Consider the following 22,343-nt stretch of genomic DNA (forward strand, 5'->3'; position numbering starts at 1 on the left):
ATTAAGTGGTTAGAGATAACTTAGTAATAACGTGCCACAGCGTTGAAACAATTATTAAAGCAACGCACACTATTTGGTTTAGATGTCCGATATTGTTTCGTTGAGGGTGGGTCCAGTATTATTAAATTTATTATTTATTACCCGCACTTCAACCCAAATAATGTTCGTGTAGGCTTTAGGTTTCTAGAATAGGGCCCAAAAATATATTGCAAATCAAGATAAACATCGTTGAAGAACTACCTATTTGATATCATATTGCTTTCTGGTCTAAAATCCTACCAAATTTATTTTAACACTAACGAAACGAGTTATCAAAGTTTAAATTTCAAGGAAGGCATAAATATAATAGTAATACTCGACTAACCCAAACGTTAACTCGAACCCTAACCCAAATAATGTTAGCAAAATAACCCCTTGATGAAAATGTGGTAGAATTCTAGACCAGCGCTAAATCTAGATTACTAGTGTTCTTGGTTATGTGCATGTCTTTATGGAATTGTTTAATTTCGTTTAATCAAGTTTACTTTTACAATAGATTTTGGTAGTAGATTTTTTGATTGTTATAAATTCTTAAATAAAACTATGTTTGTCACGAAATTATTATTAGTTTGTTCTGCCATATTGGCTGTGTCATTTGCCGGAGATTCCGATAATAAGGATGTCGGTACTGTTATTGGAATTGATCTTGGAACAACATATTCTTGGTAAGCATTGTGACTTTGACTAGAATTTATACAATTTTATCTTGTTTGAGCCTTTCTTTCCAACTTTTTTTTTTTATTTAGTGTTGGTGTTTTCAAAAATGGACGTGTAGAAATTATTGCCAATGATCAAGGAAACCGAATCACTCCATCTTACGTTGCTTTCACATCTGAAGGTGATCGTTTAATCGGTGATGCTGCAAAGAATCAGCTTACTTCAAATCCTGAAAACACTGTGTTTGATGCAAAGCGGTTAATTGGTAGAACCTTTAGTGATCCAGGAGTGCAAAGTGATATGAAATATTTTCCCTTCAAGGTTGTGGAGAAAAACAGCAAGCCATATGTTCAAGTGGCTTCCAAAGGGGAAAAAATGGTGAGTCTTGTCTATTTGGTATGGCAAGTTAAGCCTTGTAACAGAATTTATTTCCATAATTATTTTGTGGGTGTAGTTTTGAACTTTTGTCCTGCGTTCAACCTGATTTTTTTTGCTGTGCACCGAAATCTGTCATACTTTTTCCTGATTAATTATTGTTTTTATAGACATTAGCTGCTGAAGAGGTCAGTGCCATGGTTTTAACCAAAATGAAGGAAATTGCCGAGGCATACTTGGGTAAGACTGTTACCCACGCTGTTGTCACTGTTCCAGCCTATTTCAATGATGCTCAGCGCCAAGCTACTAAAGATGCTGGAACCATAGCTGGTCTTAATGTCATGAGAATTATAAATGAGCCGTAAGAATTTCTGTTAACCTTTTATTTTAAAGCCCAATGTGCCAGTTCTAAATCATAAAGTTAAAAAAATTATTCCATCTTTATAGTTAATTTTAAAGTTATCTTTGTATTAAATTCTTTAGGACTGCTGCAGCAATTGCCTATGGTTTGGATAAGAAAGAGGGAGAAAAAAATATCCTTGTTTTTGATTTGGGTGGTGGCACTTTTGATGTATCACTCTTGACAATTGACAATGGAGTGTTTGAGGTCATAGCAACCAATGGAGATACACATTTGGGTATGTTTAGTCAACTTTTGCCTTTTTTTACCCACTATACTTTTCGCAAGATTTTTTATCTTGATTTTTAAAATTATTGTCCAGGTGGTGAGGACTTTGACCAAAATGTCATGAACTACTTTATGAAATTGTACAAGAAGAAAACTGGCAAAGATGTACGACACGACAACAGAGCCGTGCAAAAGCTCAGGCGTGAAGTAGAAAAAGCAAAGCGTGCACTTTCTTCTGCACAGACAACCAGGGTTGAAATTGAAAGCTTCTTTGAAGGTGAAGATTTCTCGGAAACTTTAACCAGAGCTAAATTTGAAGAACTTAATATGGTAAGTGTGTGTAGTTTCTGTCAACATTAAATTTATCACAGTGTATGTAGTTATATTTTTGGCCCTACACCTACAAGCAATGCGTTTTTCCAGAAACAATTCCGTTCCACTATCAATCCTGTAAAAAAAGTTTTGGAAGATGCTGATCTCAAAACATCAGATGTTGATGAAGTAGTACTTGTGGGAGGATCCACTAGAATTCCTAAGATCCAACAGCTTGTCAAGGAATATTTCAACAAAAAAGAGCCCAACCGTGGAATCAACCCAGATGAGGCTGTTGCTTATGGTGCTGCTGTACAAGCTGGTATCCTTGGTGGTGAAAGTGATGTTGGTAAGCACTTAATTACTAAATAATTGGTGCTGTTAAATTTTTACTGTTAAAGTAGTTTTTTCTGTTTATACTGTTTGATAAAATAACTGAATTCCAAAGTTAATTCAATTTGCATTAAAGTCAATTGATTTATTTAGGTGATGTTGTACTTCTTGATGTCTGCCCCTTGACTCTTGGGATTGAAACAGTTGGTGGTGTTATGACTAAACTGATTTCAAGAAATACTGTGGTACCCACTAAAAAGTCCCAAATTTTCTCCACTGCTAGTGACAACCAACCCACTGTGACCATTAACGTTTTGGAAGGTATGTACATATGAATTACTGTTGTGTTTCTTTGATAAAAAGCAGGTCTTTAGTCCATAGTCAATAACCTTTTTTACTAGGTGAGAGAGCCATGGTGAAAGACAACCATCACTTGGGCAAATTTGACTTAACCGGAATTCCCCCTGCACCCAGAGGTGTACCACAAATTGAGGTCACTTTTGAAATTGATGTAAACGGTATCCTCCGTGTATCCGCCGAAGACAAGGGCACCGGTAACAAAGAGAAGATCACCATTAAGAACGACGACAACAGACTTTCCAAAGATGACATCGAGCGTATGGTTCAGGATGCGGAGAAATTCGCTGCTGATGACCAAAAGGTCCGTTTTTTTTCGTAAAGTATTCTTAAACGACAACGAGTGTTAAAGCTAAACGTTTGATTTTGTTCTTAATTTTAGATGAAAGAACGTGTTGATGCCAAAAACGAGTTGGAAAGCTATGCTTACAGTCTGAAGAACCAAGTTGGTGACAAGGAAAAACTGGGAGGTAAACTTTCAGAAGAAGACAAAGCTACAATCACAAAGGCTGTCGAAGAAACTATTTCGTGGCTGGACGAACACCAGGAGGGAACTGAAAAAGATGAATACGATGCGCAAAAGAAGAAAATGGAGGAAGTTGTTCAACCTATTGTTTCCAAGGTTTATCAAGGCAGTGAAGGCGGCGCTGGCGGTGGTCAACCCGACGAAGGCGGTGCCGAGGACAAAGATGAATTATAACATTTCGCACTTTTTTTACTATTTAGGTCTTTTTTCAATTTGAGTACCCCCTCGTGTTGACAACATGCTGTATGATGTTCCAAATGCGGTGTGTTGTGTTCCTTTCGCTTGTCTCGAAATAGAATCTACGCAGTAAAACGGTCTTAAAAAAAGAGTGGTTGTTATGATATAGTGCGATAATGATGTTCTGAATATTGTTGTCAAGAACGGTTGGAAGAAGCAGCTGTAACTTGCAGTTTTTTCACGATCCCCGCTAATAAATATTTATTGGTTTCGAAAGCTTGCTGCCTGTTATAGAAAGTGACATTTGCTCAATTGGTATTGCTGCCTTCAGCTTGTCGGGATAGATCTCCGAAACTCCGTAGCTTGTACAGTAGTGTTTCTTTGGCCCGTTAGTATGCAAAGCCACAAAAATTCAAGAGGAACTGCCATAGAATCTTAACATTAGGATTTTTGCAACATGTGAAATGAAACGTTCAGTTAACGATTGCAAAGCAACGGCAATACTTTGAATTGAATCGCTACTTTTCGAATTAAATGACAATAAGGCTAATGACATAACAAAATAGTATTTTAGCAATTACTAGAATAGAATCGCTTCCTTGAAATTAAAACAGCAACATGGCCAATACAAAAACACCTATTTGAATTGAGCAACAAATCGAATAAAATAGTTACTTTGCATCTAAAACAGCCAATTGCATTATAAGGTTTGTAGAAGTGTCTTGATAAAAATTTGTTCGATTGCAAATTGGATTGGGCCAGTGACAGCCGTTTAAAAATTACCGCGACCGCTTATGAATATTGTATTATAGACAATAAAACCGTAGGCCTACGGCCTCGACAATATCACCAAGTCATGTGTGGCATCGTTGGAAAGCTATGATTAAGTGTGACACGATTTATTTAGTCTCTTGGTGCGTGAATTAATATTTGGGCCCATTTTGGTCGGATATTGGTGGGATAAAAAATCGCGATATTACGCATATTAGGCTAAATGTTGAATAATTATGAAATATTTTCAAAATTGAATTTTTTAATGCCATTGTAAGGTTTGTAGAAGTGTCTTGATAAAATTTTGTTTGATTGCACTTTGAACTGGGCAAGTGATAGGCATTTAAAAATGATCGCGATTGCTTATGAATATTAGTATCGGTTATTTACAATAAAAGCGCATGACCTCAACTATCACTGAGCCATGTGTGGCATCGTTTCAAAGGTATGATCAGGGGCTACACGATTTATGTCTCTTGGTGCGTAAATTGATATTTGAGCACATATTATTTGCATAGGAGGCCCGAGTTTCGCTAGTATGCGTAAAAGGGAAGGGCGAGTTTCCCAGTGTGCATAAATTGATATATATAAACATATTATTTGCATAGGGAGGTGCGAGTTTCCATAAATTGGGTCAAGAGTGACGCGGCTTGAAAAAAAACGGAATTAGACTATAATGCCGTTGTTTCGAATTTGTTTTATGTGTCTCTTTAACCACGAACTCACTCACGAACATCACGTGCTTTATGAATAAATCTGACGTCATTTTGTAACTTTACGACCTTATTTTTATTGTTCTTCTACTTGTTTTTTCTACAAAAGGTAATTTTAAATTAACGAACCTCACCACTATTCTAACTTGAAATAGACCGATATAATTCAGTTTACGAATAAGATCGGTCAAATATCAGCTCCTGCAATTTGGGTCGAAATTTTTCCATTAAATACTGTGATGTAGTATATAAGAAACAAGTTCCCTATTTTTAGTTAGTAAAGTTATCATTTTCATTTTATGGTGTCGATTTACGTAGGATTTACGGTGTTTAGCATGATCGACAATAAATATGAAAAATAAGAGTTGTATGATTAAATAGGTAGATAAATTGACTTTTATTTACACTTTATTTTCAAGTAAATAACAATATTACCATCGGTGTCGGTTGCAAATAAAAAAAAAAACGATATCAGTCCAAAATGAAGATATATCGGTCGATCTGTAATTCTAACATTGGAGGGTCGCAGGTCGACCGCCCCTTCTATTTCAATTCCACAAGGACAGATGACAGATGTAGTTTCGGGTCCGTGGCATACGTTTAGCGCTACTGTCCCGGAAGGTTGAAATTATTATTTTTTGTACCTAGTCTTTTACAATTTGCTTACTAATTGCCTACGTTCAAATGAACTGTTCTCAGCATAACTTAAGCAAATAAATTTAGCAAACAAAACATTTATATTATTTTAGAGCAAGCATCGTCGTTAAAAGAGTAGCATCTTAGAATGAAGAAAATAACTACGATATAATTAAAATATTTATAATCTACAACAAACAAAAAATGAACCAATAAACTTGTCGAGTCTCTACTTAATTTTAAAGCTCATGTTAAGATAACTTATTAGAAGAGAAATATTAAGTAGTATAGCTTTGGGTTAAAAATAAGGCACCATAAAATGAGAAGTAAAATGCGTTAAAAGAAAAGGTGCGGGCAATGCTGCTGTGCATAAATTACCATAAAATGTATAACGAAGAAATAAAACTCTATGCAGGCAACAAATTTCGCTACAAAATTATTAAAAGTAAATAAAAAGCGTCTGGCCGTCATTATTGAATAACAAAATAACAGCAGCCATAAATATTATAAATTGGTAGGCTACTTCGCGCTAATTAAGCGTAGGATACACTGCATTACGAATTATATGTGATCTAATGTAAGCCTAGAAAAAATTGACTAATTCTAATAAAGTGCACAAACGAAACAACATTTTGGTATCATCAGCATCCATTTGGTCGTTTGTTTTTTTCCGAGAGGATGGCTGGAGATTTAAACGTTTTTCCGCTACAAATAGATTGCAGGTCCTGCAAAATTAATATTGTGTTTGGTATTTTGTGTTAGCAAACGGAAAATTGACAAAAATATTTCAACAAAAAGCTAGAATTTTGCTGTTTACGTTTGTAATCAACATTTCTATTGGATTGAAGCTAATATTTAAAATATATTGCAAGGCGTTCTTCTACTGCAAATTACACATACTGTGACATTAGCATAAATACATCCTTGGTAAATAAAAAAATAAATAAAAAAATGTAATAAAAAAATAAAAAAATGTAATAAAAATTATATTTATAGGTGTTAACGTAAATACCTCGCCGTCGTAGGACAAAAGAGGTGATATTTCACATTGCACCGGATATTCAATGTACTTGCCGTTTGAGCTAAAATTACAACATAAAACATCATAAAATATAAAATATTACAAGGGTAAAAGTGCATATAATAACCATAACATATAAAACATGAATCTAGTTTCAATATTACCATTTAACTGCCTCAATGACATCTCCATTTTCATCTACGATCTCTCCACCAGCTTCAATAATTCTCCTGAAAAATAATAATGGTAATAATCATTAACTGCAAATAAATGCTGCAACGAACAACTCTGCACACAATTAAAAGTATATTAAATTTTAGCAGATTATAGAAAGGAGTAAAAATACACAAATACAACAAAGGACATATTACCGTTTAAAATGAATTTCTTAATTAATACATTTATGCATGGACTTCCATATTGGACGTTGGTGATACTGATAACATAAGTGCAATACTATGTATTGACAGTTTTATGTTTTAAAGTCTAGCCATTTGTTTAAACTACTTCTAAGGAAAGACACAGACAAACTATTGTATGCTAAGGTGTGTAAGATATATATTGAAGTACCTGTGATGCAATGATGCAAGTGCCCATCTGGAATGCAAAGGAGTAGCTGAAGATGCCCCATCAGCATTTTTTAATGGAGAAAATTCATCTTCACGTGGAACATCAAATACAACGAATTGTCTAAATAAAATATATCGAGATGGAAAAAAATCTATTTAGTGACATGTATTTAAAGTACATTTACTTCACCAAATTACCAAATTGCAAAATATTTTTGTGAACCACACTTTTTACGTACCTGGAAAACTGAAAAACATCAAATACAAATTTCTCCATTTTAATACCATTTGGACTTGAAGGCTTAATCACTATTCCATTTTCATTAACAAATGGAATCTTCTTTTTTGCCACGTGATGTACAAGTTTGCTTTGTGAGCTGCAACAATAAAATTTTATTGTGTTAGTGTGAAACTCATCTTTGAATTGATGTGTTTCAAAAGCACCCTCTATGTGTTGTTTTTAAGTCATGTTTATATATGTTAAATGTCAGCAATTACAGTTTAAGCTATAAAAATTAACCAAGAAGCATCACAACCTAAATGTTCTGTATACCAGCCGTTATTTTAAACGTAATTGATTTATCTTAACAGTAATCGTTGACCAATTTTTTTTAAATTGCCTAAAGTAGTTTCCCAACCTCCACATCTAGAACTCATATAAAATGTCATGCGACCTGTTGTGCACAGTTTTAATTTTTTAACAAAAAACGGTGTTTAAAATTGTGTTTTCTTACCAAACTTTCTTCAAAAATTCAGTGGTAAAGTAGTGATTGCAAATATTGCCTGCATTAAAAACAAGGTGTCCATTCTTATCTTGTTTACTTGCAGTTTCCTTTGACACTTCACTATATTCAACCACCTGAAATGTTGGTAAATTTAGTAAAGTAAATGTAAAGGTATTATTTGAAAATGCATTATAAAATGGAAGATTTTTTAACATTCAACACAAATCCTGGATACCTGGTAAACACCTTGAACTTTGCAAACAACACCAACTGCTTCATCCCAACTAGATTTTTCAACAACCTAAAAATAGAACAATTCTTAAAAGACTTTGCATTGAATTCACTAGTAATAATTTTTACCACATCAAACGAGGCAAACAACTCTGTTGAGGACAACAAATCAATATGATTTTATCAAAGGCAAAGAAATAAGTACCTTAGTTAAGGTAACTTTCACACTTGGTACAATTTATTTTTACTCTTTTGGCCTACTGTCCTCTGTCAACATCATACTTTAAAATTACTGTAACCAATGTACGTAATTTTAAAAGTGTTGTGAAATACTGGTTTTTAATCAAACAAAATATCAAGCTGAGGAATAAAACTATTTAAAAAACAATTTTGGACTAGATGACAACTTACTTAGACTAGATGACTAATTAGTTCTCTAAATTTTTAGATATTTTGGTGTAATAATAATGCATACATTTTTTTATTATAGATTTGCAAAAAGTCTGTACAATCATTGATAAATACAATCTTAGCAACAGTAAACTTTTTGTTGTTAATAACTATTTATTTTGGATGCACTATTCCGTTAAATTTTTAACTAAAAGCACCTTTAAATTGCCTATTAATTAGTCTGGTTTGAAGTTTTATTGTAAATAAGGTGTATGTCAAATGCTAATATAATAGGACTTTAAACAAAATGTATGTAAATAAAAGAAAAAAGAGCATATGTTACTTAAGTTGTGATAGTAACTATACAGAATACACTTTTAATTTTGTATCATTTCAGTTTCTTGACTTTTTAGAGCCACTGTATTTCTATTTACCTAGTTGTACATAAACTTAGTTGCGAGTCTATGGTCCAATAGTTTCACCTATTATCCCTAAAAAAACAGTGAAAGCAGGTATAAATCATACTTTAGCTCCACAGTCTGCCTTCCTCTGTCTGCAAAATCCAATGAACCTGGGGTCAGCAATGCGAATGAGAATGTTATCAACACAGTGTACATGGGTGCATTCAATTCCACGTTTCTCCATGTCATCCAAGATTTGCCAATGAGCCAAAGCTTTATAAAGCCCACCATTTCCATCTACAACAAAACAGTTACAGAAGGGGAGGATAACAAAAAATTATAATATTAATTAAATTATAGAATGACAATAAAGCATACTTCATGTTTAATATTTGAACCAATCGAATGTGACCTTAACTAAATTCTCAGAAAAAAAGCTATTACAATTTATCTTGTTACCTGGTGCAACAGCAAGTTTGTGCTTATCAGCAAGAATCACTTTGCCATCAAAGTCAAGACAAGGCAGAGTGAACTGCTCAAAAAATTTAACTTGGTTTTCATCCAAGCCAAAATAGTTATGCTCCTGGAAAAAGTCTTTGGTTTGTTTTTTGGTAGCATCACTTGTCATAATGTACCTATATTAAAATAGAAAGATTATTAGAAATTATCTGCAAAATAGTAGTTTATTAAAAGTAATGTTACATATAAGAAAAATGTGTGACATTATTTATAATAGAGTGGATGGGTAACTGTGGGGCAATTAGAGATGTTTTTAAACTTGTGCAGAAGTTTAAACCATGTCGGCATGTTTGTAAACTAGTGAGAAAATAACTAATGCCATAAGGACAAATAAATTGTCTGAAGGGAAATTCTACCCTAAAAGTTATAAGATTTATAATATGCTTTTCAGTTTATTTAAAACTGTTGTTTAGATTTGTCACAATTGCTTTTTCCTTACCATGGGATTACACCATTCTTTCCATATCTCATGTGAGCCATACGTTGTAGTCGCAAAATTCTTTCTGCTTTAATTTGGTAGAGAGTTTTGTGTGAGGGAAGCCCCACATCAAACATCCCTTTTGGGTAGCTGACACCAAGTCGGGTGCCTTGGCCACCAGCCAATAAAAGCACAGCTACCTTTCCTTCAGATATGCTTTTTAAACCTGAGCATATACAAATACAAAACAAAAAATAGTATATATGTATATGTAATGTATTGTCTCCATAATAAACCGAATTAACCTATATAAAATACTTTTATCCGAAAAAAATCTAATAACATGCTCATCATGTGGCCAATGAGTAAATTCATTTCCGAACACATATGGAAAGGATAGAAACACAACTAAGTTTAAATATAATATATCCTAATTGCGATGTTAAAAAGTAAATTTCAAATCCATTTCACTTTATAATGGGTTTTACCCTAATATTTACATTAATAAATGTAGGTTGAAAAATAGGCTGCATTGCTAGATCATGAACATAATTTATTTAATTTGGCCTAGATTAGTGGTTCCGAGTCAGGGGTCCATAAGCTTTGCATGCAAAAAATCAATGCAAAAGAGTAAAAAATTCTACCCAAATAGGTTGCTTAGTTTGCAAGAGGTGATAAATTTAGTGCAATGCAAAACCTAGGCTGCAGGATATTTTAGGATCTGGTATGAAAGACTATATAAAGTCAATTCCGTAAATGACAAGATGTCTCTGTTTGAACTTTTTACATGAAAAACAGTTTATTTATGTTTGGTTGATTTATTCTTAACTCAGTATGTCCCCCTTTTTTCTTGATTTATGAGTTGTTTCAAAATATTTTAACAATACTGGATTCTTTGCTTCTAAGAAAAATTCTTCTTATTTAACCAGCAATGTTATTTTGCTTTGCAGTGTCAGGAAGCCCCTTTTGAGGTATTTTTTTTAACTGAAAGTCATGTGTATAATAGTATCCTCTCATCAAAAAATTTTACATAGTCAATTTATATAAATACAATTTTAATTTTTTTTTTTTCGTCAAAATCTGCCCATGGCCCCAGGTGTATTTAAATTGTATAGTGTTTTCATTACAGTTTAGTCTCTTTGAAATTGCAATTTTATCCATAATACTATTATGCAGTAATATGGCAGTTTGGTCAATACTCAACGGCCTAAACAAATCTTGTGATTTTTCATTCATCTTGATAAATGACATTATATCTAGCAATATGCAAATCTTTGTTGTGAATCCCTTGAAACAAAATGCTACATCTGCCCCTGCAGTTTAACTGGTTGTTATTGGGAGTCCACAGCTTTCAGCCAAAACTTTAAAAGTTTTAAGACACTAAAAAGGTTTGGAACCATTGGCATAGTTTAATTCTAAACATAATTTCCAAAAAATTTAAGCACTGGTATAACGTTAGTACTTTACTAATTACATAAGAGATTTTACCTTCTGCTTCCCATGACTGCATATCACTTTCTGAAGATCTTGAAACACTTCCAAATTGTTCCACTGGTATGGGCTCCATAAGAGAATCTTTTCCATGTTGATTGGACTGTAATAATGACTCTTCACGAATTTCTTAGAAAAAACATTTTGAAAGATTTTTACATTTTCGTTGTGGTCATCACAGTCTTTAAAACTCATCACTACTTGGCCGTGTCGCACATTGTTTCTTTGTGTATATTTTGTGCATCATTTATCATACACTGCCATGAATTAAACATTATTACTAACTATTGTGACAAGTTATCAAAAACAAAGGAAAAACTGTTTAAACGTGCAGGATGACAGCTTGGAAATGTTGCTTTACAAAAACTTACTTGTTTCTCAAAACTAGGGTCTGTATTTATCATGCAATATTTTTAACTGAGCAAAAATAAAAGTCATAAAAATTTTACCTTAAAATATTTCAAATTACCTTTTAGATAATGAAAATCCAAGTTATTAATTTCTGAAAGCAAATTTGCTTGTTCTTTTGGTGGTAAGTCATCATAATGGTTTAAAAGATGTTCCTGATCAAAATCCTTTAACTTTCTAAACGTTGTTTTGTAGTCATCCATGTTAAAAAATTATGCTGGTTCTAGGCTCACCCTAACTAACTTGCTAAAATATAAAAGAGATAACAAACAATTATGTTACTGCAAACAGAGAATATGGTAAACATATTACAAAAAATGCTTCAATCAATTTATTTATTGTGTTCTAATATATATATTATATAACCTGTGCTCGTGATTTATTATTTTAAAACAGATGAAAATAACTTTATTTTTCAATTACTACATCATTACTACAAGAACCTATACTAATGAGCACTCCTCTTATGGTTGACAAACATTAAAGCATTTTCCTAAAAGGTTGGATTTATGAGAAATAAAGCCTATGAGGACACACTTTTATGACTAGCGTTAGAAGTGGAATCTATGCCGTAAAACAAAATTACCTATGGTTATTATACAAACAATGTTTGCCTTTTCGCTGAAAAATTCCATTACTAATTTACAACCACGGAATGCAATTTATTAAAAATGTTGCCATCAAACCACTCCCACTTAGCAAACAAAACTTTACAAATAAACGTCTTGTCTTTCATAGCAAAACTAACAAAATTGAAGTATACATCTTTTTGTAGATTTAGATTGCTTATCTCATATGCCAAAAGTAATTGGTGACTACTGACTACATATTTATATAAAGTTATTCTTTTTAAGCGACATTTTGCATACAGGCGTCTGTGAAACGCAAACCGGATCTGAACGTGTCAGCTTACAATTTACATCAATAATATAACTGTGCCATATATAAAACATTGTAGGTTCTTTTTGCTTATATTCTTACATCAACTATGCTGAAAAAAACACCTTACCCCAAGTTTTGACTGATTTTGCGACAAGCGTACAAATCAGCACAATTCCGATAACCAACCTTCTAATTGTACATAAACGTAAACTCCTGTAGAAAGCGTATCTTTCTCGATGTCGTTGTGCGTGACAACGTGGCCGCCGGCTGCCAGACATCACACACATACAATTCTTCACTAACAGGATCTCTTTTTTTCTGAACTAGCCGGATCTCTTTTTTTGTTTCTAACGCACTGCAGGAATGTAAAGGCTACTTGTTTCTCATTGTCTTTTATTTGCAGAACTGGTTTTATTTTGCAGAAACCTCAATATTCCAGGCTTATCAAACTAGTTTCTAAATGGCCTCGTGGTGGTTACTGGTTACACTTTATTATTTGACGAAAAAGTTTCGTTGCGGGCAGGGAATTTTATAACGTCACGTTTCGACGAACTGTCGTTCGTAAACCCAATAATATCAATATTGTCAAGTATATGCGAGTACATTGTAAACAAGAGTAAGCGCTTGATGTTTGATCAGTTAGAAGTTAAAACATTTCGTTCTGACTAATGGCATGCACAAAGAGTGTTCGTGCGATAAAGTGGAAGTAAAATAAACACCTACCACGTACCTAAGTCATTTGAGTGACGCAACTCCAGGCTGCTAAACTTGGGGACTTATACAAAATGTTTGCTTTTGTAAACCAGAGGTTTAAACAAGTACTAATAAATGACTAAACCGTTTAGTTGAGGTGTTCCGCTAGGTCGGGAAGAAATGACTAATTGGGCACGTAATGGTAATAGCTGTTTCATCCACTAATATAACATAAGTTTCGCAATTGCATTTGTCCACCATGTGTCACATTGTGTTGGACTTAACTAATATGACCAAGATGCGAATAAAGGAAGTCTTAAACCACATGGCGCTATTTATTCACAGTGTCACAGAAAATACAAGCAATTATAACAACAGGAAAAACAAATAAATGCACGTGAAAATCTATATATTAGGTTTGTATAAATAAACCATAAAGCATCTTTTGTCAAAAAGTTAAACAAAATAATGACACAAAACAATTAGTTGGGAGGTTGATGTCAAGTGAAGGCTTTTAATTTTTTGCTTTATATATAAATAGCAAGATGTATTTGTTACTTGACCTTAATGTTTTTTCGCAATAACTTTTTATTTTGAAAAATAAAATTGTTTAAAAAACAAATGTGCAATTCTAAACAATTTTCAATGATTTGAGCAATGTAGTAAAACTATAAAACAAAAGATAAAACCTAAAAGTCACACGTAAAAACTAACAATTAATTATATTAAGTCCAAAAATTTATTTATAAAACGGAAAAATATATTTGTTTGTTGCTCAGGATCAACCAAACAAAGAAGAAAACTGTTGTCTATTTTCAACAAACCGTGCGTAATTACGGTACAAAAACACACATTTTTCTGAATATATTCAAACATATCAACTTTAATACTATGTAAAAGTTTTAAAACACACAATTCAGGTTTGATCATCAAGCACTTCGGATAACTCATCGCTACTATTGTCTAAAACCTCATGATGCAAATATTCCATCTTCGCTGTACATTTATGCTTAGATTTTAAATATGCCACAGTCCAGTCATACGGCTTAAAATAGCAAAAAAAGGTCATGATATTGCGACATATACCCAAATCAAAAGGATTTGCAGAGTCTTCAAGCCCCTTCAGGTAGGAAATCCTAAAATAAAGGGACTTTATTTTCTTGCAACATATTCCAAAAAGGAATTAACCTATTTCAATAAGGTAATTTTATTACAAACATTTTAGAATTATCATTACCTGTGTCTACTCATGGTTTCCCATGTTGTATGATTGTTGACCAACATGTATGAATGAATTAAAAAAAGGGAAAAAACCATTAGGGTTAAAATTCCCATAGCAATGTCGGCGATTAGTAACATGATGTTTTGTGATACCCAATTATCTGATGATGTCTTGTAACCCGTCCTATAAATATAAACTTCTAGTAAAAACAGAATATAAAATATCTAATACTGAAAAAGGTGTTCTTAAATATTTGTTAAGTGTCCAATTAAAGTTCACCAAAATAAAGGGACAGTTATGTTCACTGAACCTTGTATGGGGACAATTTGATTTTAGATTAAAAAAAATTACTGTAGGTTGGACTCGGGAGTTTACATTTTTTTCTTAAATTTTTATTCATTTAAAAAAAAACTAAAACACACATAAAATAGACTCCTAGATGAAACATATACTCTTACGATGAAATATAGATGCTCCATGCCAATAACAATTGTTCATAGAGAAGAAAAAGCCAAAACCATTTATGATTACGTTCTCCAACACAATTTGTGATCCATGGACAATGATGGTCAAATTTCCGCACACATCTTTTGCAATCTCTGCAGTGGCGAGCCCGTATAGGCCTCTAAATAAAAATAGTTGATTTGGATTTAAAAAACTAGTTTACAATATTAAACTTAAAGACTAGTTTGCAATATATTGACCCAAAGCTAGTTTGCAATATATTTTTTTCGCGTTAAGTGTATCTGTATTCTGTATGACACATATTTAATGTACAATTCCAAAAACCTATTCGCTATATACAAAAAAATGTCTTAATATATAGCAGTTGTTTGCGAGATAAAACATACAATACGTATGATTTGTAAGTGAAATTTCACTATCACCCTGTGATTGGCTAAAACAGTGCCCATTCTTTTCCCAACATTCATTTTGTGGTGGCGGAAATAAGCACTGTGCTATATAGGGCTTAAAAGCACTTGCATAGAAAACTAAATAGAAAAAAAATTGCAAAAATTTACTAGACAACTAATATTTATACAAATATAAGAAGTATGGGAATATTAAACAATTCACTCCATTAGGGTCACATGAAAATTCGGAATAACAGCTCCCAGCCCTTTCAGCTAAAATCCTCTTGTCTAAATTATGAATTTAGTTGTCAAGAACACTCACCAAACACTAATGTGAAAATTTTGACTAAACCGAAATACTATCTATATTTTTTCAATTAGTTAGTTATTTAGTCTAAAAAACCTACTTCAAGCCCGCATAGACCACAACGTTGATGGGGTTCAAGATTGAAGCAGCGTGATGTGCCATTTTTCAGCATTTTTGTTTTTTCAGAAGGTTCTCGGCTGTTAACCTGCTGCATGTCTACTTCAAAATCATTACTGTTCCCTTGTTTACTGTCATACAATGATACACTTTCTTCATCATCATCATCTATTATCAACCTGATCTGTAATCAAATAAAATGACAGGGTCTACAAGTGGTTTACTAGAAACTTATTGTTCTGTAAGTTCAAATACAAATTGTATAGTAATTAAAAATTTATAACCACAGTCTATTTCCTTCAATGTTAAACTTGTATTGTTGTCTATGGCATCAGATCCTTTTCTATTATGTGTTTTAAGCAATATTGTTACAGTGTTGCATTTACTATCTGGGACAACAAATGCAAATTGTTTAACATTACCTGAGATAATTTTACATTTATAGACTAACAATTAAAAAGTGCTATATGATATCATATGAACTCCTGGGTCTAACTTTGTATAGCATGAGTAAAAAGATGAATGAGTACAACCAATTTACGGCCTAACCTATTTGCTCGATGCCGCTAAAAGTGGTAATATGCTCAGTTTACAACAAAGGCCTCCATGTGCGCCATGACAGAAAAACCATAAAAATTTAACTTTACAGTAATAAAACTTGGTATCAGACAGTATGTTTGCGAAAAAATTGCTTTTAATGGTAAAAAATGGTCGTTTGTTATGTTTTTTTAATTACAAAAATAGTAAGAAACATCAAGGGAAAAAAATTGAGTCTATGTTGAGTTGAAGTTTGAAGTTCAAGTCTTAATGTGTTTTACCTAAATCAAGTAATTTACTCAAAACTGAAAAAAATTTAAATCATTAATTTTATGATTATCTTGCAAAGCAAATACATAAAACTTAAATAAACAAGAAAACTGTTTTATGTGTACCAAGGTAAAGAGAAAGGACACTACAACAACATCCGGTCGAGCTTAAATACTTTTAATGATGAAAAAATGAGTTTAATCAACTAAAGTGATATTTTAAGGAGGGATTTCTAGTGCAAAATGATTATTTGCCACATTCATTCAAGAGTTTTTCTAATTCCAGACATTAAAAACAAACCCTCAGAAAAACATTTGTGACTATTTAAAATTGAAAACATTGATTGTTAGTAAAAATATTCAAAATGATGTTATGAGAGACAATAAGTCCACCTAGGTTTATTTCTTGTATTTGTTAATTTGTATTTTGTGGTTAATCGTAGGTTATATTACCTAGGTATTCTAAAAACAATTTGTCAACAGTGCCACTTGTTCTCAGTTTTTAAATAAGAAAAATATGGTTATTAACTTAAACTAGAATAGAAGGTTAGGAAATAAGAATACTGTACTGTATGCAGATATATCAAAATCATCTTGGTAAAATATGTACTTAAAAAAAATAAAAAGAACAACTATTTTATACCCAATTCGAAAAACAAAAAAATATAAAAAACAGATTGTTGCCCACAATCGAATCATTGTGAGACTATCTTAAAAATTAAAACGATTGACGTCGTAACCCAAGTATACTTTGTCCTAAGCAAATGTGTTATATGATTGAATGTTATTTTGATACACAAACACAAATTACAAAATCCTTTCACTAGGCATTACTTGTTTGCCACATTAAACAAAAGCAATCAAACTGTTTCACAACGGAAAACACTTGTCCAATTTTCCATTCCCATATATAAAAATCATGAAACCTCTTTTAGCTGTAAACGATGCAATTTAAAAGTGTAGCAGCTTCAGTTACAGATAAATCCTTACGATCTGATTCTGATATTTACTTTGAACGAACATCCCTAGTCATCGGAGACCTTGTTCTAGATGCCCATTAGTGTTGTTGCGCCAATAAAATCCTTGTAGGCCAGCGGAAAGTATTCTTATAGGCCAGTTTAAAAATGTCCGGCCATCAGCAAACAAAGAGTTATGCAGCATTTACAAATTACCTCTTTTACATCAGCATCACCAAGTTTTACAAAACCAGGGTCCATGCATGCCACAATAAAATATAGAACCATAGATAAGATAGTTACAACAATGTAACATATGGGAAGGAAGAGCAGCCCCTTCTTCAACATTTCATGTAACACTGTAAAAATATTACAAAAAAGGGTTATAATCATTGTATTTTACCAAATATTAAACTGCAGGTGCATCACATGCATATTGATTAAAAGTATGTATTGATAACACAACATTTTATGATGAAAAGTACATTGGGTTCATACAGATCTTTTAGATTGACTGTAAAAATTGTGGTTGCCAGGCAAAACATCAAGTTGTATCCGGTTGACCATATATCAGGTTGGAAAATTCGACCCAGTTTCACTCAAAAGTCAATCAAATATGCAAAACTCTCAACTGTGCTTAAAACTTAATCTGTTTGGTTTTTATGGGCAATATATGTACTGAATGCATTACAGTCATGTAAATTTTAAGTTTAAGTTGACTACAGCTGTACATAAACATCTTCCATATTATTTTAAGTTTACAATCTGGACCATATGACCAACAGTTTCTGTAATTTACCTAGATTTGAAAAAAACAACTATAGTCATTTACTTTGGTTTACACATATGATATTTAGACTACCATAAATCATTTTCGTTAGGTTACGTGTTTAGTTGAAATCATGTTTTATATTTGTTTACTTGCACCGTAAATTAGGTAAGCCTATTTATTTTATTAAGCCATGTGCTTTGCCACACATTATCCAGTCTTACATTTGGGATTCTTGGCTATATAGACATACACAAAATTTGTTTTGCAATAGTTTTTTGTTTGTGTATTTTTGCCAGGTGCCAACAGGATTAATTTAATACATTCCCTGATTATTTAAATAATGTTTTTAATGAGAGGGATGGGAAATAGAAAGTCGGCTATATTTCAGAAATTAGAGGACAATAAATTTACTATTCCCACAGGCCAGTCTGCATCTGCATTTCATTCTATTTCACGCTTGAGATCTGTGTATCGCAAAGTTTGTTTAGGTGTGCAGGTATGCAACAAGGTTTTATGCACACCTCAAGTTTGGAAATACAGCACAATTTAACCTTTTTATGGAATTTGGGCTTGGAATTTTAAGTGTGCACACCAATAGCTTTAAAAAAATCTTGGATGTGGACCTGCCACAGAAATGCAGAACGACCAACTAAGAAAAGTTCAATTTATTTCTCCAGCATCCCCATATTGACAACTTAAAATTTTTAAACTCGATTAAAAGTAAGGAGTATGCAATATTTATTTTATACACCAATTAAATTTTATTTATTTGAAATTCCTGCTGAGTGTTACCATACTCTTCTTTTATCAGACAGCCGTAGCCTCTCACCTGTTTCTTTTATTAAAAGAATACTTGAGATTCCGATAGTTATTCCAATGTGCACCAACCGCGTGCACCACAGCGATATGGAGGCAGATTGTAAACAATCCTTCTTCATTGAAACCTCCGGAGTTTTCCTTTTTTAATGAAATACTCTTATAAATAACATGCCGATAGCAGCATGTCGCAATGACGTTAATTATTCAGTTAACTAGCAATAATTATTCGTTAAGTTTCTACATAAATCGAGTAGGTCCCTATGATTGAAATTGTTTAATATCTTTGGCGCGGGTAAAAAAACGTAATTTGGCTGATGCGCTTAAAAATATTACAACTTCCAAGTAATTTTTTTTATTGTATACATTTTTAAGACAACGATTCATGTAGTAAAATATTACAATACCTAAGTCAGTGCAAAGAGATTTAGTGTATCATAAATAAACCTGAGAAAATAAAAAAACACATTTTAAAATTGGCAAAATTCAAAAGGGACAAAATCTAGTTTAGGATTGTCAAAATTTGGCTAAAATGTGCTATGCACAACAAGCTAAAGTTACGGTTTGAGCCAGGGTTGCCATAGATTGACATTTTAAGTCAAATAATATTTAGCATGAACCTAGTGCGAGACTAAAGGTAATCCACGGAGGTAACTGTTCTTGGTGAGCAGCCAAAATTCCTTACAAATTTACAAAACGGTTAATCGTTAACAGCAGTGCAATAATAAAGCTGTCTGTAAATTCTATTTCTCTTTGCCAAAACGGCAAGACCAAAATTTTATTACCGGTATTCTGTGGATGTTTTGGAAAAGGCTATTTGAAATGTTATGATACCGCTGAAAAGTAGAAATACTTTGCCTGTAACCTATAGTAAACCACGAACAAATTTTTCAATTAACGTTGTTAATGTTGGTATAAACAAAGTTTGTAGGCCTCGTGAGCCCGTGGTTTTACTTCATCCCACAATGTTTCAAATAAATTCGGCCAAATTAGGACAGAAAGCTTACTGTCCTAATGATTTGCAAACCGTCGGACACAGCAGTTAAATTATGACAATTTATTGTTTTTGGTTCAAATTTTAGGCCTGGCAATCCTGGTTTGAGCGTCCATTCATTTTTATCGTTTGACTCAGTGATTCTCAACCGCGGCTCTCAGAGCCGCATGCGGCTCTCAACTGAACATTTTGCGGCTCTCTAACCGAGTGAAAAATTAGTTAGAAGTAGCAGAATTGCAACAAAGTAAGTAAAATAAATCAAGAATTAATGAATTGTATCAGCAAGGACCCCGAGTACGAAGTACTAATGTTACGGGGTACTTCCATCCGGCTCTTTAAAATAATTTTGTGGTTTGTTACGTCACAATATATTTAGTCCTGATCGACAAGCTATGGCAAACACTGTTAATTAGTTAGCCTAGGCTAGCGTAATGTATATTTGTTGTTTTCTAGTTGCTTTCTTAATGTTTTTTAATTATATGCCTACTGTTGTTTTTTATGCGGCTCCTTGCAAACCTTAGGTTTGAAATGCGGCTCTTGCTCTAAAAAAGGTTGAGAATCACTGGTTTGACTGAAGCTAGGCTTGATTCATTAATTGAAAAGTGTAATGGTGACGTCATAAACGCGACAGGTTCACTGCAGCAAAAGCCGCACAAAGACAAATGTTAGACCGGCGGTTCTTTTGTTCGTTTTATACTGAAACTGTTAGCTCATATTGCCTAATTCTTATGATTATTTCCTTAATGAAATTGTACATGGCGACCCACCCAGACAGCCCTTTGCCACCCCCTTGGGGGTCGCGACCCGCAGGTTGAGAACCACTGACCTAAGTGATTACTGATTAGGTATTGATTATACTCAGGGTTAACAAATACCATCATGGTTTTTTTAATTTGTGGTTCTTCAGGATGCCGATGTTTTGTAAAACACCAATGTGCTTTAGGTGGGCATTTAATTTATTTTCTTTTAATAATGTTTTTATCAGTGTTGCAAAATTTCTGTCTTTTGACTGAAGTGTGAAAACTTCTTTAAGGTTGTAATGACTTAAACAAACATTTTTATGACTTGACTTGCACTTAGGTCACTGTTTTCAAATAACTTACAATTGACTTGTCCTTTGGGACAAATAACTTAGGTTGAAAACTGTTAAATAAAACTGGGTTATTTATCTCAATCTTTGCACGTAAAACAATTTGTTTGCCATTGCGTTTTGGGTATTTTTATTTAAGCTATTGCCTATTATCAGGCGAGTTTACCAAATTCATTAGTTTACAGTTTATTTTTTAAGACAGTGTAGAGGACCCAGCGTCTGTATTTGTTATTTACTGTTTTCGTTGTGTATGTGCTAACTGCTAAAAAGGGTCTGTAAACGTTCTGGCGTATGTCCTTTCCCACGCATCCTGCTCGGTAATCCCCAACGCATTCGCTTTTACTGCAACGTTAGTCGCATCCTAATTGTACTGACCAGTCAACGATGTACTCCTTACTGGCAACACGTGTTTTTACTGCGCTGTAATCCATTTTATTGAAAGCGAGCTATAAGCGACCTGACAGTATGCACTTTGAAATGCTACGACAGTGTTTTTTAGTTCGATACAGTGGAGATAGTACGGTGGTCATGTCTCACCTGTTGAAATATACAGTGACATGAGTTGAAGTTGACTTAATCTAAATTGCTCTCTGGACTTGGACAGACGATGACCTGAACTGGGGTTATTTTTCCAAAAGACTTGACTTATACTTGAGTAATTTCAAAATGATATGTTCACAACACTGGCAATCTTTATCCTTGGTTCAATTCATTTATCTTAATCAATTTTTAGTATGTATTATATCACGTACGTAATCTCAACAAATTAATTGTTCTCTTCAAAAAGTAGGTAAGTTTACCACAAATTTACGTCATAACGTTTGGCTGTAAAACAAGTACCATCGAGAACAAAGTTGAGAACCACTGAATTACACGATGGGATATTCGCTTGTTGTGAACTGTCTTTTTTCAAACTAACTTAAGAGTCTACCTCAGAGATTTTTGGACTGTGCGTCGCGACGCTCGGGTTCCGGTAGGCTACGACTACGATATTTAATTTCCGCATAATGATTTCGTATCGAAACTGTTGTAATGAAAAGCTTTCAGATATTATTTCCAATTGTACTTATGAACTTAATATTACAAAACTGTACCAGTTGATTAAGATTTAACAATCATTTAAAAAAAATAGTTGTT

At 33.1% G+C, this 22,343-nt stretch overlaps 3 protein-coding genes across 3 annotated transcripts; 1 reads left to right on the forward strand and 2 right to left on the reverse strand.

Moving 5' to 3' along the window:
* The first annotated feature begins 497 nt into the window (after nt 1–497).
* Nucleotides 498–3,675, forward strand: LOC146133122 (endoplasmic reticulum chaperone BiP-like). Its single transcript, XM_083397567.1, has 9 exons — nt 498–704; nt 786–1,074; nt 1,242–1,432; nt 1,555–1,709; nt 1,794–2,029; nt 2,123–2,360; nt 2,498–2,665; nt 2,746–3,005; nt 3,084–3,675. The coding sequence occupies exons 1-9, from the start codon at nt 583–585 to the stop codon at nt 3,399–3,401; spliced, it is 1,977 nt and encodes a 658-aa protein (XP_083253693.1). The 5' UTR covers nt 498–582; the 3' UTR covers nt 3,402–3,675.
* A 1,930-nt stretch (nt 3,676–5,605) lies between these two features.
* On the reverse strand, nt 5,606–11,939 carry LOC146133123 (UDP-N-acetylhexosamine pyrophosphorylase-like). Its single transcript, XM_083397568.1, has 12 exons — nt 11,759–11,939; nt 11,287–11,418; nt 9,820–10,024; nt 9,321–9,496; nt 8,986–9,158; nt 8,075–8,140; nt 7,849–7,973; nt 7,354–7,491; nt 7,116–7,235; nt 6,710–6,775; nt 6,537–6,606; nt 5,606–6,249 (listed from the first exon to the last, which is right to left on the reverse strand). The coding sequence occupies exons 1-12, from the start codon at nt 11,898–11,900 to the stop codon at nt 6,166–6,168; spliced, it is 1,497 nt and encodes a 498-aa protein (XP_083253694.1). The 5' UTR covers nt 11,901–11,939; the 3' UTR covers nt 5,606–6,165.
* Nucleotides 11,940–13,594: 1,655 nt separating this feature from the next.
* On the reverse strand, nt 13,595–19,431 carry LOC146133124 (palmitoyltransferase ZDHHC12-B-like). Its single transcript, XM_083397569.1, has 6 exons — nt 19,136–19,431; nt 17,751–17,893; nt 15,756–15,956; nt 14,953–15,119; nt 14,510–14,677; nt 13,595–14,408 (listed from the first exon to the last, which is right to left on the reverse strand). Exons 1-6 carry the CDS (start codon nt 19,242–19,244, stop codon nt 14,189–14,191), a joined length of 1,008 nt encoding a protein of 335 aa, XP_083253695.1. The 5' UTR covers nt 19,245–19,431; the 3' UTR covers nt 13,595–14,188.
* Nucleotides 19,432–22,343: the final 2,912 nt, after the last annotated feature.

Source organism: Ascidiella aspersa, chromosome 9 (genome assembly GCF_963924565.1).
Source record: "Ascidiella aspersa chromosome 9, kaAscAspe10.2, whole genome shotgun sequence".
Lineage (NCBI taxonomy): Eukaryota > Metazoa > Chordata > Ascidiacea > Phlebobranchia > Ascidiidae > Ascidiella > Ascidiella aspersa.

Bases quoted from the DNA above. Each gene is read 5' to 3' on its own strand.
- LOC146133122 (XM_083397567.1), top strand. From the start codon at position 583: ATGTTTGTCACGAAATTATTATTAGTTTGTTCTGCCATATTGGCTGTG. The intron at 705-785 runs GTAAGCATTGTG...TTTTTTATTTAG, and splicing joins CTTGGAACAACATATTCTTG to TGTTGGTGTTTTCAAAAATG. The intron at 2,030-2,122 runs GTAAGTGTGTGT...GCGTTTTTCCAG, and splicing joins AATTTGAAGAACTTAATATG to AAACAATTCCGTTCCACTAT.
- LOC146133123 (XM_083397568.1), bottom strand. From the start codon at position 11,900: ATGGATGACTACAAAACAACGTTTAGAAAGTTAAAGGATTTTGATCAG. The intron at 9,159-9,320 runs GTAACAAGATAA...GTTTTGTTGTAG, and splicing joins CAAACTTGCTGTTGCACCAG to ATGGAAATGGTGGGCTTTAT. The intron at 7,236-7,353 runs GTACGTAAAAAG...TATTTTATTTAG, and splicing joins GATGTTTTTCAGTTTTCCAG to ACAATTCGTTGTATTTGATG.
- LOC146133124 (XM_083397569.1), bottom strand. From the start codon at position 19,244: ATGAAGAAGGATTGTTTACAATCTGCCTCCATATCGCTGTGGTGCACG. The intron at 17,894-19,135 runs GTGAGAGGCTAC...ATATTTTTACAG, and splicing joins TCTTTTAATAAAAGAAACAG to TGTTACATGAAATGTTGAAG. The intron at 15,957-17,750 runs GTAATTTGTAAA...ATTTGATTACAG, and splicing joins GTGATGCTGATGTAAAAGAG to ATCAGGTTGATAATAGATGA.